The sequence below is a fragment of the Quercus lobata genome, chromosome 4 (assembly GCF_001633185.2).
Source record: "Quercus lobata isolate SW786 chromosome 4, ValleyOak3.0 Primary Assembly, whole genome shotgun sequence".
NCBI lineage: Eukaryota > Viridiplantae > Streptophyta > Magnoliopsida > Fagales > Fagaceae > Quercus > Quercus lobata.
Genome location: NC_044907.1, coordinates 55091591 through 55109951, shown reverse-complemented (window position 1 = coordinate 55109951; position 18361 = coordinate 55091591). Strand labels below are relative to the sequence as shown.

Here is an 18361-nt window from a genome sequence, read left to right as displayed (position 1 = left end):
GGGATTTCGGTTTGGCTAATATTGTGGGTTTTGGCTTTTCAGTTTATGCTGTATTTTCGGTTTGTCGCGGTGATGCTGCATAATTGCAGAGTGATTGGCTTGTCTTTTCAGTTTATGCTGTTTTTTCAGTTTGTCGTGGTGATGCTGCATAATTGCAGAGTGATTGGCTTGGTGATGCTGCACAATTGCCCAGTGAAGAGGAGAGGCAGAGAGGAGGAAATTACTTTTTTTTAGGTCACTATAGTATTTTTTCATGTTGGCGTTTTAATAGTCGGATCAGTTATTTTCCATCTGTTTCTTCTATTTAGAAAAGGGAGGAGATTTTTTTTTTTTTTTTCATCCATTTAAAAATGGGAGGAAACAAGAGATATAAAAACTGAAGATGAGCCCCTCCCTAAAAATATAATATTATATAGTTAAATCAAGCCTCTTGTTAATTATTATTTTTGAGATTGGTTTATTTAATAGTCAAGCCTAAACTTTAGTTTGAATTTGATAAGTTTGCTAAACAAATGAATATAAATGAACTTTTCACGAGCCGAATTCTAACAGTTCATGAACAGATCAAATGAATGGAAACCTATGAAGAGATGCTTCAAATTCTTATATGAATATTAACATTTAAGATATTCTTATTTGAATATTAACATTTAAGATAGTATCAATGTGTTCACCATCAACCCAACAATATCCACGCTAAAAGGCACGGAGTAGTCAACGGGTGCTAATTCCCTACCCTAACTTGATTTTGAAAGGAGGGTAGAAACTAAAAACTAGAATGGCTTCTTGACTCGGCAAGACGGGTGGCCAATTCTTGTTCCTATCTAGAAAAAGAGCAATCATCAGTTTTCTAGTAGCATGATACCCCATTTCATTCTTCTTATTCTATGACCAACTCGTCCATTGGACTTCCTCAGTTCAGTAGATACTCTGATTTTTCTTTTAAATTTGACAACAAAATCAAAGCAAAACAATAAGTGCAAGTGCGAGAAGCATCCATTAATTACACTAAGCTACCTAATTCCCTCATAAAAGAAGCATATAATCCCATGATGCAAGGAGTTGCACATCCAAGCAAAAGATGTTGAATACATTGCCATATACACAAGCACAGTTAATGGTCAACTATCTATACCCAAAACCCATGTCCAGTTCATTACCATACATCCCCTGACCCGGGCCACCAGTGGCAAAAGGCTGAATCTGTTTGGAATTTGACCTGAGCCCCATCTCGAAAAGCCTCTGGATTGCCTCTGGATGATTGCTTCCACCGCCAGCATCAGGAGCTGAAATTCAACAATGAATAAATTAGAAAAAATAAGATAGACATGCAGTCTTTTTTTTTTTTTTTTTTTTTTTTGACAATTAGATAATTGCAATTTGCAACAATGGGGGTGAGGGATCTAAACCCTAGCTCTCCTAATAAATAAGGGCAAGCTATGCCACTAAACTATAAGGCTCTTAGTAAAAGACATGCAATTTCTTGCATAATGCAAACATATATAACAATGATTCAAATGCAGCTGCAGTCTCAAAATTTTTATCATTGCCTTTTTTCTCCTTCCTCTAGGAGCATATCAAAGAACAAAATGGAATGGTATGAATATTTATCTTAAATGGAAATGGACTGGAACAAATATGGTGTATTTTCTCTAGCGTGTTGGGACATAAAAGAAGGAATAGAAGGAAAAGAAACGTACGAGCTAAGCATTATGCTCTTCACCTTTTATTTGCATTTTAACACAGTAAATCAACATTTCACCTCCATTTCAATGAAAGGCGAAAATGGTATTTTGCTGATGGCATCTCTTGGAAAAGAAATCATAAAAAGCTGGTCTAGTTGGCCATCTAAATTGTCACAGTAAGGCCAATGAAGTTGAGAGGACATCAATGATTTCGTGTCCACATTTACCACCATGAATAACTTCACATTTTATTTGAAAAAATTAAATTAAATTAAATTAAATTAATTGTTCATGTTCAGGGAATTTTTTTTTTTTTTTTTTTTTTTTGGAGAATCGTTCAGGGAAAGTTTGATAAAGCGAAATTCTAAGAGGGGTCACACTTTTTTTTGATAGGTACAATATAATTTCAACCTATGGCATCAACTCCATGATAATTTCTCTTTATCATCAGAGGCCAAGACATCAATTGGATTTGGTGTAGACAGAGTTCAAACCCCAAATCTCTTGTTTGACGACAAGAGACTTTACCAGTCCAGGGGTCATACATAATGTGCTAAAATATGGTTTAGGCTGATTGAGAAGTAGAATTTTAGAATCCTACACCAAGAAAACTTTGGGATTCCAAGAGAACCACGTTAACACAATTTGGGCTCAAATGAAACCATTGCAGTGAAATCTACCACAACCCAATCAAATTATATAAGGAAAGCAGTTAGCCATGGTAAAAATTAAAAAGCAAGAAACAACGTGAAAAATCGCATACAAAGAACGATAGAGGAGTGAGAGATTTACCTGGTGGTGGCATTCCAAGACCAGCAAAGTTTGGCTGCCGGTGACTAAAAGGAAAGCCTTGCAGTGGGTTCATTTCAGGCATAAAATTGTTCATCTGATTGTTGACATGAGGAGGCAGAGGTGCACCCCTGTTTGGTGGAGCTGGCATGGGTGAACTCCTGGGAAATCCTTGAAGCAGGTGAGGTGGAGGAAAGTTTCCAGACATGTGCATCTGTTGCAGCATAGGGTGATGACTGGGGGGATCAAGCCCACTCAATCCAGTGCTGGGGTGATGGAAAGGAGGACGAAGCATATTTGCAGGAAATTGACGATTTGGTGGAGGATCATGATGGATGATTCCCTCAGGGGCCATAAATTTCATTTGGGCATTAATATTGGAAGGATGAGAATCTAACTGATGGAACAGCGGTCCCAAATGATTAGAATGAGGAGGGTGAAGCCGTGGAGAAGATGGTTGAACACTCAGACCCTGATAAGGAATATCAGGCTCCCTCAGATCATAAGGGCCACGAAGAAAGGGTTGACCTTCTTGACCTCCCATAAAAGATCTCTCGTCTTTGAAGATAGAATTGAAAGCTAGTTTTTCAGCAATGCCAACTTGAGTGTTTGGGGAGGGTGACACTTCAGTTTTAGCTATATTCCCGGCAGTCGCATACTTTTGAAGGCTCAAAGGATCATTTACCATAATCAAGCTATCCTCTTCAGGAAGCCGAAGATCAACAGGCCCATCAAAGCCACCAAGCTTAGACTTTAAGCCAGTTCGAAGCTGTGATGAATCCAGTTCAGTTTGAGGATCATCAAAACCTAACCATTGCTCTTCAATCATTACCGGTTTGGTTTGCACTCTTTGCTGGGAGGTTAAAACACTGCTTTCATAACTAATTGTATTGGACCCAATTTCATTTGTAGGCATATGGCCATCATCCATGCCAGGAAAAGGGAACTCATGAGGCTCCAAATTATCAACTCTTGCATTCCCAACTGAGCCCCTCTGGACAGAAACAGGTGCTCCAACTGATTGCAGCTCCTTCATAAAAGCAGTCCCAAAGAGTGTTTCAAGAGTCAGAGCCTGCCCTGAATTGGAGGCATTCTTGGTATTTAACTCTTTTGAATCATGAACTGCAGAGTCAAAACTTGCTAAACTTGCTCCTTCATTGTTATGTAGTTTCTCTGAAGATTGGATTTCTAGATTTTGGGATGGTTCAATATCTTTCAGGCTTGTTCCCTTTTGTAACAATGAAAGGAGGTGCTGAGATGCACTATCATCGATTGTAGCTTTTGGCGGCTCAATCTTTTTATCAGGAATGCTCACAACTTGAATAGGTGGCTGCAAAGTTGCGACATTTTCACTAATTTCTGACAACATCGACTGCTCAAGATCTTCACAAGTAATGACAACTGGAACTGCCTGTGGTTTATTCTTGTACAGCTCAGAGTTTTCAACTATGGCCGATGTTACATTTGGTGTTGCATGCCTGTCTGCAGGTTCAGAGCTTTGAAAAGGAATATTAGGTAAAACATGGTCGGTATTCTTCACATCAGAAACCTGCAATCCACCTTTCTCACCACTGACAATCAATGAGAGCAAGTCATTCCGCCTGCTGGAGAGATCATCAACTGGTTTCTTTTCTGCAGCAACATGGAAAGAAAAATCAGAGCTTAACGCATATTATTTAACATAAATCAAAAACCAGTTTTAAGTTGTAACATATCCAAACACTTAAAACCTGAACATTGACACTAGCATACCTTCTTCAAGAAACCAACGAGCAAACTTGGAAGATTGGGTAGCAGGAGGGATCAATGTCTCATCTACTTTACTATCATGATGCTATAAAAAAAACAAATAAATTTATGAGAGAGATACATCAAGGTGAGGACTTTGTAGTCAAAAACAAGAATATGAGCATCCTTCCAAAAAATAGCAACAATTCTACTTTTAGAAGGATATATATATATGTCAACCAAAAAATAGCAACAAATACATTCTCTGGGATAAGAAGTGAAGAACCCATGCAAAGTACAGTTAAAAAAAACTGGCAAACTTGTTCAAGGCAGATAATATAGTCAAAGCTAAAATTCACTTAATAAAATTCATTTCAAATTCACTTGGGACTTAAATTAGAACCAAAAGATGTTCCACCCATTCCAACGGAGTATAATTTTGAATCAATATTCACATGATCCTCTAATTGTAATTTATGCAAGTATTTATCAGCTACTCAACAAATTTTGGTGATGGCAACGCATACCTGTATTCTATAAGTATTATTTTCATGTTAACATGGCATAGTAATATTCAATGAACCACAAATGGATTAGAAATCATCGTTTTATAAAACTACAACCTAATTTTTTATTCACACTCATGAGGGAAACAGATATCGATCAAATATCAGTCAATCAAATTAAGTACACCCATACATCAAATGTCATGGCAACAGCTGAAAGAATGCCAAGGCATGGCAGAAAGAAAATTCTGAATAAATGAAACCTACTCCCCTTGCAAGAGAAATGTATAGGGTGAGGTCATGGATTCAAGACCCACCAGGTGCATAACTTACCAATCAAAAAAATAATTTTATTCATTTAAAAAGCCTGAAAATTTAGTTTAAACAAATATAAGGATTGTATTGATACTGATAGTGTATTAAAATTACAGATATTTTTTCATATTTATCAACATAAAAAGGGCACAGAAGGGGCATTAAGAAAGTTCCATTAGAAACCATGATTACCTCAATGAAACTAGAGGGCCCACCACCAGTTATTGCAGCGCCAAAAATTTTATCTAGGATTGAAGTTGAGTGATTTTGATTGGATTCTCCTACTATTTTATTCCCAGTAACCTTTTCAGCATTAAGATCAATAACTTCACTTTCTGAAGCTTCAACAGCTTCTGAATGATAAGAATTCTTGTACAATTGACCATCCATGTCAGTTGTTTTACTAGATATTGCATTTAGGTTCTTTTCACTCATATTATTTATTGACATATTAGTACTTCCGAGTTGGTGCTCAGTCAAACCCTTTTGTTCAGATGACTGTTTCTCCACTTGATTATCAGAAGTCCCATTTAACACATGGTTACCTTTGGCATGTGCAAGGCTATTCCCAAGTTCAGGATTCACAACCTACAGAAGCAACAGATGCATGTACTATTAATGAGAGGAAAAGCAAAAGATGACATCACATATGATTACATGATTCAATCATGGGTCAACATATATTTGCTATTAAAAAGAAAGAAACAATACACACACACACAAAATATATATATATATATATGCTAAGCCAGCACACACTAAACCTAGCAGACTGGTCAGCAAGTGGAAACTAAACCACATGATATAGCCAGACTTACGACTATTAAATGACACTGTACACAAGTGACAGGCTCATTCCTTAACAAGAATATCACCCTTTCAAAATAAATTTTCTCTTGCATTCTAAACAATACTATACAGGCCCATTCCTTAACAAGAATATCAGCCTCCCAAAAATACATTGTTCCTGCATTCTTAACAATACTATGACCTTTATATTATTACACAGATCTAATTAATGAATTTTCTAGAAAATATCTTTCATGAATATGTTAGAAAACATATAAACAAGCATGGGTGTTCAAGTCATAGCCCAGAGTTCTTCTATGGACACAACAAAATCTCAAAGCATTTTCACAACAAGCTAAGGTGTCAACCCACCATAGGTCGGAATAAAATAAAATAAAATATATATATATATATATATATATATTTACATGTTAGATGTTGTTGTGTCCCTAGACTTTTTCTAGCATATTAGAATGTATTAGGTAGTAGTTCAAAGGCTTACAGGTTTTGAAGCCCATGGCATCACAGATAGGCAAGAGAAGAGAGTGGGCGGAAGAGGAAGAAAAGAGTGATCAGCAAATCAGCAAATGTCCCCTTTCCTTCCTAGAATTTTCTATAACACTCATAATTGGAAAGTGTCAAGTGATCTTGAATTTGCATTTTATCATTACGACAAGGGTTTCCTCTTTTGTGTAATTACTGAATTTAGGTAGAATTACTCGATATTGCTACTGAGTACTGACTTTTCAGCTTCTTCCTGGTGAATTCTCAAACACTACAATATTTCCAATAAACTACAAAAGTCCAAGCACAACAAAAATTTAGGTTTAAACCTTCAATAAAGATGGAACAACACTTCCAAATCAATAGAAAAAGTAAAATGCTTACTAAAACCCCTTTATCATAAAAATATGGCAACTAAATGTTTGGATCAAATTCTTGTGACAAAAAGAAACATGCATTACCAGCCAACTTCAGTATGCACTTTTCTTATTTCCTTTTTCAAATAAATCACTTTTCCATGCATACCAATCAGATTAAAATGAAATATTGTTACCTCCACCGTATGGGGATGAATTACAGACTTTGGTCCAAGATTCCTTTCCACATTTGTGCTTGTAAAACCTGGAGGTACAAGTGGTCTGGCTGCTGGAGTTTGTGGGGGTAAAGAAGATTTTTCAGAATCATTATTTGAGTTTTTTAATATCACAGAGTCACCAGACTCGTTGCTTCTATTCAAAAGTATCTTCTCGTCTTTGGAATCCTCCATCAGTGTGGAAATGTCGAACCCATCTTTACGCTTTTCTGGATTTAACTTCTGCTTTTCTTGAAATGCTTTCTGCTGTTCCTTCCTCATTAACTCAAAGGAAGCTGAAAGGAAAGTCATCAAATTTTAAACTCGCAAACTTAGAAGAAGTAATGTAGTTACTCTCTCTCTCTCACACACACACGAGTTGCCTCTGCCAGTCAATCCGAATTACCTCTTCTCTTTCTTTCCTCTTCTGCTCTGTCCTCACTTGTATCCTCTGAAGAACCAAATGTTTCGTCATTGAATGAGTCATTGCCCTCCCTTCGTGAATGAGGTGCTGCCTGGAGAATTTACAGTAGAAAAAAATCACATCAGGGGGAGGTTCATCTAACATGAATTACAACTGGTCTTTCATTCTTTTTGCATTACATTTACTCTTAAAGGTATATAAAATCATACAGAAGCACTGTAAAAGTGCCGCATGACTCCAAATCCACAACTATAGGCATTATGGTCTGACATTTGCCTACAAATAATAGTCAAGAACATAAATAAATATGATCCTAACCTTATAAGGACGGGGTGGATGATAGGGCTCATTAGTCTTACTGAGCTGGTATTGATCATTAGCTCGTAACTTTGGAGCAGAAACTCCTGCTGCATATCCAGATGGTCTAGGAAAAGAACCACTACCAAGAAGTCCATCATGCTCAGGAACTTGCCAAGATCGCCGGGATTGGTTGCCATAACGCCTCCCAGACTCTGAATGTTGATATGAAATTATGAATAGTAAAAAGATACAACAAAAAAAATATATGACAGTTGCTTATTTCAGACAAACCCACAATCTATCCAGATCTCAGCACTTAAAAAATATTCCGTGAAATTTAATGAGCATTAAATGCGAATGTTATATGCGGTAACAAGGTAGGCATAGATAAAATACACTACTAAATTATAGAATGACATTAAAACATTTGTCATAGATACCTAATTCATTTGTTTTCAAGACATACATATGAAACGCACAGGCATGAAGAAGGGTGTAAACCAGGTTGATTAGGTGACAGACATCAATTGAACACCAAGAAGCATCATTCCCTACTAATCCTCTAGCAGGAAAAGACATCATCAAGGATTCAGAAAGTGCATTGAGCTTATCAAGGTTTCTGATAAGTCTCTCCATAGCAACACATAGGCCATAGTGATGCAGGAAGCCAAGGAAAGATTTGTTTTGATAGATAAAAATTAAAAAAATAATAATAAAAAATAAAAACCCTCATCAAGTACATGGGAGTATACAAGAGGAAAGAGCTCACAAAAACAAAAACAAAACAAGAAAAAACAGAACAGTTAACTAGAACCCAGGGAGTCCATGAAATCGAAGGGTTCTTCGATCAAAGAAGTCATTGAGCATCACTTGTATAAAGACTTCCAACAGCCAAAACTTCAACTTTCATCAGACAGAGCTCCTGGTTCTCAAAGCATCTTGCATTTCGTTCACACCAATGTACTCAATGGAAACACTAATGAAGCTCCCCTGCTGCCTCTCCTCCCACTTTACCCTGCCCAACTCAACAAAATTTCTTTTACTGAACACAGCATCACCCAAGAGACACCGAACAAACAAAATATCATGGACCACAAATCCTGAGCCACCGAATAGTGCAGTAATAAGTTATTCACATCCTCCACACTGCGTTTACACATGAAGCACCATTCTAGGATGATAATAGCCCTATTTCTTAATTGATCGGCTGTCAAAATTATCTCAAGAACCACACACCAAACAAAGAAAGCCACCCTAGGTGGGACAGGAGTTTTCCATATACTCTTCCACTAAATCTGTGGCCCACCCCCCTGCATAAACTTGTAATAACTTTTCGCTAGGAATTCATTTTGCAAAATGAAGGGACCCATATCAATGTCCCCCCCCCCCCAACACCACCTGAATCTTACTGCTGTAATGATCCCCCAATATCTGAGTCACCTCCTCTGCTTCCCAATCTAGCACTGCACAAATGAACAAAGGGTTCCAATAAACCTGGCCCTACCTTACCTCCATGTAATTTGCAATTGTTGCATTTCAATCCCTGGCAATAAGATACAAAGCTGGATACTGATCCTTCTTAGCATCCTCCCCATGCCATACTTCATGCCAAAAGGACTCTAATGCCATCACCTACATCACAACAAATAAAACGAGAAAATCAAACCTACCCTCTGCAGATGTGTTTCAATAAACTCACTCCATGAGACCCCTCACCTCTCCCAAGCAACAAGGGCTGGATCCATATTTCACATCCACCGCCTAACACCATAAAGCCACCTCTTTGATCCATAATGCCACAACCACTTGCCCAAAAAAGCTAGATTGAAAAGACAAAACTCTTAATTCGCAAACCCCCTTGACTAACAAGGGTGCAACAAGATCTCCAAGTCTCCAACCCACTGAATGAAATTTAGGGCTCATTTGGTTTAGGGTTGTCTCAATTTTCATAATTCAGTACTCAGTTTTCATAACTCAAACTCAAAACCCATAACTCATAACCCAAACCCCACTATCACTCAAAAAATCCAACACTTTTGCTTGGTCACAAAACTCAGTCATATATCTCAGTTTTTAACTCCATTTTTTGACAAAATGGGGGACCCACCCATTGACACTACACAGAAGGTTATGGTTGCTACCCGCGTCCCTTTTCTTTTCTACTCTTCATCCTCTCTCATATTCTCCCATCAAAAAACCCATAAAATGCAGAGTAGCCGATACTCCCAAACCCAGCTCCACCACCACCAACGGCAAAAACCCAGAAACCCACACCCACAACCACAACCTCCACCAAAAATTCCGAATGAATCAAAAATCCAAACCCACCAATAGCCCTCAACCAAAACCACAACCTCCACCAAAAAATCCAAACGAATGCACAGAAAACCCACAACCACAAGCTCCACCACAGCCCAAGCCTCAAACCACAACCACAACAAAAAACCCAAACTCAAATCCTTAGATCAAAGACCCAAATCCTTAGATTGGAGACCTAAATCACGAAAATACGAAATTAAGGAGAGAGATGAACCGATCTGGCAAAGGGGAGGAGAGAGGGAGAGAGAAAATGCTCACCAAAACTCAAGAGAGAGAAAATGATCTAGCAAAGGGGAAGAGAGAGAGCTCAAGCCGGAGTGAATGAGGCTGAGCTTGAACCAATCTAGGCTGCTTGAATCGAGAGACTTGATTGAGAGCCATCTCACGGTGGCTCATGGTGGTTTATGGAAGAGCAATGGAGGTTTGGCGAGGAGAGAGCTCTAGGCAGAAGAAAAAATGGTAGGGGAGGAGAGACAACAGGCTGGAGAAAAAGAAATGAGGTCAAACTAATTTTTGGAGAGAGACTTTATGTGATGGGACAAGTCATATGGGAGGGTCCCATTATTTGCTTAATTTTACAAAAATGCCACTGAAACTCAATTCTCAAAAACTGAAAATATCAAAAATTTGTTTTCAGTTTTCATAACTCAAACTCATTTTTTTTTTAGTATTATGGAAATTGAGTTAAGAAATTGATCCAAACAAACAAAGTTGGTGTGGGGCCCACAATTTGGAAAATGAGTGATGAAAACTGAAAATTGGGTGATGAAAACCCATAAACCAAACAGGCTCTTGAACTCCTCACCCATGCAACCCCAAAGGAAATCTCTCTAGAGTATCTCCATTTGATTTGCCACACCCACTGGAAGAGAAAACAAAAACATAAAACAAGTGGGGAGGCTTGATAAAGTACTTTTAATGAGAGTGGTAGAGCCCCCTTTTGACAAATACAATTTCTTCCATCCGGCCAATCTCCATTGCATACAATCTAATATAGGATCCCAAATGGATTTCGTTTTAAAAGCTACTCCTAATGGAAGCCCCAAGTGCTTCAAAGGGAGAGTTTATACTTGACATCCAAGATTACCCACGAAATCATCAATATTCAAAACCTCCCAACTAACACAATTTCAAATTTACCCAGATTTATCCTCAACCTATGACACTGCCTCAAAGCAATTCTGTAGAATTGGCCTCACAGAAAACAAGAGTATCATCTGCATAGAGGACATGAGAAATTACCAAAGATACGCCACTCAAGATATCAACAGAGACCCCGTGTATACAATCTACTGACATTGCTTTTGTAATCATTCTACTCAATACTCCATGACAAAGACAATAAGTGAGAATTTCCCTTGTCTTTGTCATGGAGTATTGAGTAGAATAATTAGTATCCTAGAGCAAGGGAAATTTTATAATTCAAATAAGTGAGAATTCCCAAGTAATTTAAAATTAGGTTTCCTAAGTCAATTAGAATTAGGGTTCCTTACATCAATTAAAACTAGGGTTTAGTAGTCTATAATCTATATTAGCACAATAATATACTCCTATTAAAATGGTTTATTTTGATGATGAACAAAATTTCTCTTGGAATACTCCCATTGGTCTGGTGCTGGTCTGGTGTTGACTCTTAGAGGTTTTTTTTCTTTTTGCTTAGTGTTGACTCCAATCAAGCCTCAATTCCTAGGTTACCTATCCTTTATTTTCTTGCTACATCGTTTTGGTTGTGTCCTACAACACATAGGCACTCACACCTCGCACCTGTCAAAATTCTGTTCAAAAACCTTTGTGAGAGAACTTGTATAGAGAATGATTTGCCACTGTCCCTCCCAATCGCTCAATATGATCACCTAAAACTTTCTTTCTTTTTTGACAAGTCACCCAACATTTTCATTTTACATTACAACTTCAGTAAGTCTAGATACAAAAAGAGGCCAAGTAAATTCTTATGACATCTTAGAGGCTGAGTTTTGAAAAGATGATAAATCTTCAATCAACTGAACACTGCAAGACATGATTAAATTTTAATAACTGATTTTTATCTTTACAACTTCATCTATGTCTATGCTTAGTGTCATATATTTTGTTCACAGCCAATAATAAGCCCGGGAAAAAGAGGGTTGTGGAAAGTTGACATTCAGTCTAAATTAGTCAGGATCCACTACAATACGCATCAGGGAGTCCCCTATTAGTGACATGCTGCATTGAACCCCAAATATAGTGAAAAGTGGGCAATGTTTAGCTAGGGTGTTCCCTTTAAGTGGCACACTACATCGGCCCTCCGGAGTAGTGAAAAATGGGCAAGAGTTCCCACACTTTGATGGACGGGTGTGGTAAAGAAGCTAGTCCAAGAGAATAGGATTCATACAGGCACTTGGAATATAGGTTCTTTAATTAGAAAACTAACGGAAATAGTAGATACAATGATTAGGAAGAGCATAAACATAATATGCCTTCAGGAGACTAAGTGGACTAAGTGGGTAGGTGAGATATCTAGAGAAATTTCACATACAATATATAAAATATGGTACACTGGAAAAGATAAAATTAGAAATTGGGTAGGATAATCATAGATGAAAATCTTAAAAAGGAATTTGTCGAGGTTAGGAGGATTGGGGATAAATTCATGTTTACAAAACTCGACAAGGGTGTATTGACCTAGAGGAAGCATATGATAAGGTCACTACAAAGCTTATGTGGTGGGTTTTGGAAAAGAGATTCTCTAAAATATATTAAGTTGATTAAGGATATGTTAACGAAGTTGTAACTAGTGTGAGAACAAATGAAAGCATCACAAATGAGTTTCCTATCACTGTAGGTTTGCATTAAGGATTAGCATTATGTCTATATCTCTTTGCACTAGTAATGAATGAGCTCACTAAATCAATTCAAGAAGAAGTCTCTTGGTGCATGCTGTTTACTAATATAGTTATCGTGGATGAAACTAGAAATTGAATTAATGCCAAGTTAGAAATTTGGTGAAACGCTCTAGAATCAAAAGGCTTCCGATGAAGTTGGACTAAAACAAAGCACATGAAATGTAATTTTGGTAAAAGTAAAAGCATAGATGAAGGGGTAGTAAGACTCAATGGTTAAGAGGTACTAAAGAGCAAGAGCTTTCAATATCTTGAATCAATAATTCATAAAGATGGAGAGATTGAAGAGGATGTGAATCGTAGGATAAGAGCATGGTGGATGAAGTAGAGAAGTGCATCAAGAGTATTGTGTAATTGTAATATACTTATTAAGTTAGAGATGGGTTCAAGTTACACCTGGTGCAACTCCATAAGAGTTACACCTTTTTTAAACCATTGATTTTCATTAGATCTAATGGTTAAAGAAAGACTAGTGTCATGTCATTAAGTCATTAAATTCTTTTCTAAAAATAAACAAAAAGTTATTAAATTCTTTCACCCTCCACCGTTGTCTTTTCTTTCTCTCTCATCTGCTTGGACCCCATGAACTCCTCCAATGGAAACACATGACTCAGTCCCAAATAGAAGCTCCCCCCACAACCCAAATAAAAAAAAGAAAAAAAAAAAAGCCATCGAATTGCCTTTTTTAATTTCTTAAATTTACTCTACTTTTCCTAACCTTTTTCAATGTTGTAATCCATCAGGTAGTTCGCCAAATAAACAAATGGCCTTCAAATATTTGTCAAATGAATCTAAATAATCATTGTACATGTAATCAATTAGAATGTAATTAGCCTCTTCATCATGTTGGTTACAACCATTGTGGACCATCTTGTTTGTCTAAATTCCTTCCTTCATAATTCCAGACCTGCCTTTAAGAAATTGACTGTTCCTTTACATGCTCTTTTGGGTCTTCAATAAATGCCACTTTATAGGAAAATTAGAGTAAATTTAAGAAACAAGGAATTAGGTACAGGTGTTTAGGTTTTTAGGCTGAAAAGGTTAAGGTGTTATCTAGTTCTCACAGGAACACCATTACAATGTATATATGGAACCTTGGAACACCTTTTTTTTATTTTGGGTTATGGGAGGAAGAGCTTCTATTTGGGACTGTGAGTTATGTGCGACCATCGGTGGAGTTAATGCAAGTCTAGGCAGATGTGAGAGAGAGAGAGAGAGAGAGAGAGAGAGAGAAAAAGAGAGGTGAGAGAGGAGAGTTTAATGACTTTCTGTTTATTTTAGAAAGAGAATTTAATGACTTAATGACATGACACTAGTGTTTTTTTTACAATTAGATCTCATGGAAATCAATGGTTTAAAAAAGGTGTAACTCTTATAGAGTTACACCAGGTGTAACTTGAACCCATCTCATTAAGTTAAAGGAAAAATTTTATAAGACTCCTATAAGACTAACTATGCTCTATGGTACTTAATGTGGTGTTAATAAGAAACATATTCATAAAATGAATGTAGATGAAATGAAAATCTTAAGATGGATAAGTGAAAAAGTACAAAAAGATATGATTCAAAATGAGGAAATTTGCTTAAAAATAATGATATCCCCATTGATGGAAGATAAGGGAGCATCGCTTGAGATCGTTTGGTCATGTTCAAATGAGAGCAAAGAATACATGTCAATTATTCTTGAGTTGATTCAACTTGAGGGAGAGAGAAAAGGTATGATGATAATAATAATAACATTAGTACTAGTAAAAAAAGGACATGTCAATTAAAGAAGTAATTGAGAGTGACTTAGGATATAATAGCATGGCAGAAGTACATGTGGCTGCCTTGATTAATCTGTTGAGGTCCTAAGGGCGGGCCCCAAAAAATTTGGGACTAAAGCTTGCTTATTGTCATTGTATTGTTACCTTTACAAACGTAGCAAGCCTTTTGTCACACTGTATTTAACATGTTAATTGGTAGTTTAGTACACAAGGAAGGAAGCTAAATATAGTTCTAAACCTATCCTTTTCACTAAAATGTTAGAGGAGATTTTCACCGACTCAACCAGACAAATTGTACAACTTAAACCATGGTGATAAAGCACACTTTTTTTTATTGGAGACTTACAAATGTACACAAGTGGTCTTGAACCCACGACCTAATTGTCCATCGCATTCTAATGAGAAGATGAAATACCATTCGAGCTAGAGCTCACTGGCTAAAATACTTTTAAAAGCACCAATATCTTATTGGCTAGTAAAACATACAAGCATGATGGACTCATCAGCCACTTCTCCCACATGTAGTTTTGCAGGTTAAAGCCTACTAACTATTGGTAAGAACCATATACGGAAAGTTATCATGGACACTTGTGCAAAAAATATCTAAATACACACACATATACATAAGAGCAAAAATATACAAGCAGGTCCATGTTGGTACATAACAATTAAAAATCAAAATATTGATTCTCAAAAAAAAAAAAAAAAAAAAAATCAAAATATCAACATAAGCATAAATTAATCTAAAATCTCACCTGACGGGTCCCAATCAGATTGCGAGTCACTATCTTTATCACTCCGTGTAGACGAACGACTTTCCCATCTTCCATGGACACCACGAGAATAACTATTCAAATCCCCTCTGGTAGGTGGCGATGAACCATATTCATTACGCCTGAAACTATTGGCTGACAGGTTGCCAGAGATTCTTTGCCGATCTTGGGAAGAATCCTCAAATTCACTAATTTTTTTTTACAAAAGTATATACATATTAACAACAACGCATAACATGGTGCATAGTTAAATCAGCAGCAATAACGCAGCAATACCAGGCACTGCTAAGCAAACTAAACACAACGTTTTATCTTCATAATTTACAAATTTGGACTATGAAGACATGGATTTTTATTTGCCCATATAAAATAGGCATCTTACCTTAGAATTGATTGGTCAAACGCACTAGGCAACTTTTTGCAAACATCCAATTCACTTAATGAAATTAAAAACTCCCTCGTATAAGTTTTCATCTTCCTACATGTATTAAAACAAATATAATTTGTCAAAGCTCACTAAAAATTAAAAATAAAAAAAAAACAAATGAAATATTCAATAAAGGAAAATTCCACCATTTAAAACTAGATATAGCAAAAAAAATTCATTACTTTTGTGATTCGTGATTCATTTCGACTGGCTGATCCATAGAACTTTGTTCTTCAATCTCCAAGCTCATTTCTGCAAAGTTTGGTACAAACAATTTTCGAATATTCTAACAAAGGCTAAGCAGCGCGCGTTGTCAACCACAGAAAAATTCGCCAACTCTAGTACAATCCCTTGCCCAATAAGCAATACCCAGATATTGTAATCACCATATGAATCACTAAAAGCACTCCCACCTCCACAAAATTTCAATAACCATCTCCATCCAACGCTAATCCAATTCCTAATTCAATATGGCACGCTCACAGGTAAAACCCTTTAAATTAATGCAAGCAAATTGCTAATCCCTGCTCATCTATCACCTTGTTATGGCATTTCCAAGCCTTAACTAATTAAAAATCAGAGTGAAATCCAATCCGCTAGCTCGAAGAGATTGATTTTCTTTTCCTATTTTCTCTTTTCTACGATCTAGCTCAATCTACTCAGAAAACCCAAACGAACCCAAAGATTTAAAAAAAACCCACCTGAACTCCCTCTTTCTAAATTTACGCTATTCCTATCGATCTTCCACAGCCCTAATCCAAGAAATTCAAGCTCAAAACACAGACATGTACACAGAAAATCACTCTTATTTTTCACAAATCAGGAGCTGAATCTTTGCATAATAAAGGAAACGAACCAAGAAAATATTATCGAAAAATATTATCGAAATTCGATCAGATTAGCTCCGGATTATCGTAGAGCGGGTCGAATTCTAGGGTTTCGGTTTAAGCTATAAGCATCGAGATTAGGGTTTTGGTGTACCTGGATCACAAAGCAGAATGAGAGAGAGAGAGAATTACAGTAACGTGTTGTGAAAAGTGAAAATTAGGGTTTCATCTGTGAGTTTTTTTTTTGTTTTTGTTTTGAATCTCTTTCTGTTGGGAGCGATCGATGAGAGAGAGTTTCAGAGTAAGGGCAAAGATGGAGAGAGAAATGAGAGAGAGAGTGGCAGAGAGTTTCAATTCCTCACCCTGTTGCAGGAAAAAAACTTCAAATTGCTCAGAGAAAAAAATAATACTAATTACGCAATGAAGAAAAAGAAAACGCAGTCGCTTGTTTTGTTCGTGAAGAGCACGCTCCTTTTTCTTTTTACATTTTTTTTTTTTTGGTAATAATTCGATTGTTTTTATATTTTTTTTCGTAAACTATTTTAGGTTGAAATGCAAGACATACCTTTTATATTTCACAAAAATTCATTTTAGTTCCTTCATTTTACTTTTGTTCATTTTAATTCTTTAAATTTTAATTTTATACAATTAAATTTTCTCTATCAACTTTTGTTAAATGCTCCTATTAATTGTCTAAATTTTTTTTAAACAAAATTTTAAATTAAAAAATCTAATTAATAATTGAAAAATATTTATATATATATATATATATTTTTTTTTTTTTATGGAATTTAACAAAAATGCCTTAACTGAATAAATTTGAAACTTAAATGATTAAAATGAATGAAAGTAAAGTTAGAAGACTGAAATGAATTATAATAAAATTTAGACGAAAAGTTTTACCGTTTAGTCAATAATTTATGATAGTTAGAAGAGAGAAAATTTGAACAAGACTCTTGACAGCATACTCTTGTTCAACTAACATAACAATACAGTTGTTTCTTCTCCAAAAAAAAACAAAAAAAAAGTACAGTTGTTTATGAACAAGTCAAGCTCAAATTCGAGAAATATAATATTTATATTCATTTATTTAACAGATGAATAAAATTCAATTTTAATTTAAACTCAAATACTAAACGAATTAAAATCAAATATAATAATGTGTTCATAAACAAACTTGCAAGTATAAGGCCCGAATTTTTTTTTAATCATAAGGCTCGGCTTTTTTTTTTTTAGGGAAAAAAAAAAAAAAAAGATTCGTGTGTGGCAGTTATTGTCCCACACCCCACGGTACATTTGGGTAAGCTTAAGGGTACCATCAGCTCGAACCAGAGCTCGAAGACCCTGAATCCACGCACACCCCAAGCTCTATTAGTTTCTAGGATTTACTAGAAATTGCAATTGCAATCATTGTAAGAACTCGAACCTAAGATGTGATGAAACCTCAACAGTCACCTACAGATGTATTGAAGTATGTAATATTATATGTTTATTACATCCATAAAATATACTTTTAGTTTTATATATGGGTGTACACAATTTGATGTGGCTAATTTGGAGGCATGTTTTTTCATTACACAGACCAGGTCACTTTTTCTTTAAGCATGACGATGCTACATTGCACCAATTCAAGGCAGTGTTGAACTCTACTTGGTGTGATTTATAATTTTGGTTTGATGAGTCGATTAGCTTTTCTCTTTAAGCACATATGCATTAATTCATAAATATAGTGTCTGCTTGGCATGATTAATTTTGCCAA

The 18361-nt window shown here is 36.1% G+C and overlaps 1 protein-coding gene across 1 annotated transcript; it reads right to left on the bottom strand.

Annotated features, from left to right (window-relative positions):
* Positions 1–859: 859 nt before the first annotated feature.
* Positions 860–16980, bottom strand: LOC115987310. Its single transcript, XM_031110830.1, has 10 exons — positions 15958–16980; positions 15731–15826; positions 15331–15536; positions 7630–7823; positions 7294–7402; positions 6870–7183; positions 5216–5611; positions 4227–4308; positions 2478–4106; positions 860–1286 (listed from the first exon to the last, which is right to left on the bottom strand). Exons 1-10 carry the CDS (start codon positions 16023–16025, stop codon positions 1126–1128), a joined length of 3255 nt encoding a protein of 1084 aa, XP_030966690.1. The 5' UTR covers positions 16026–16980; the 3' UTR covers positions 860–1125.
* Positions 16981–18361: the final 1381 nt, after the last annotated feature.

Bases quoted from the DNA above. Each gene is read 5' to 3' on its own strand.
- LOC115987310 (XM_031110830.1), bottom strand. From the start codon at position 16,025: ATGAGCTTGGAGATTGAAGAACAAAGTTCTATGGATCAGCCAGTCGAA. The intron at 7,403-7,629 runs GTTAGGATCATA...TAAATTCTCCAG, and splicing joins ATCCACCCCGTCCTTATAAG to GCAGCACCTCATTCACGAAG. The intron at 5,612-6,869 runs GTAACAATATTT...TTGCTTCTGTAG, and splicing joins TTCATCCCCATACGGTGGAG to GTTGTGAATCCTGAACTTGG.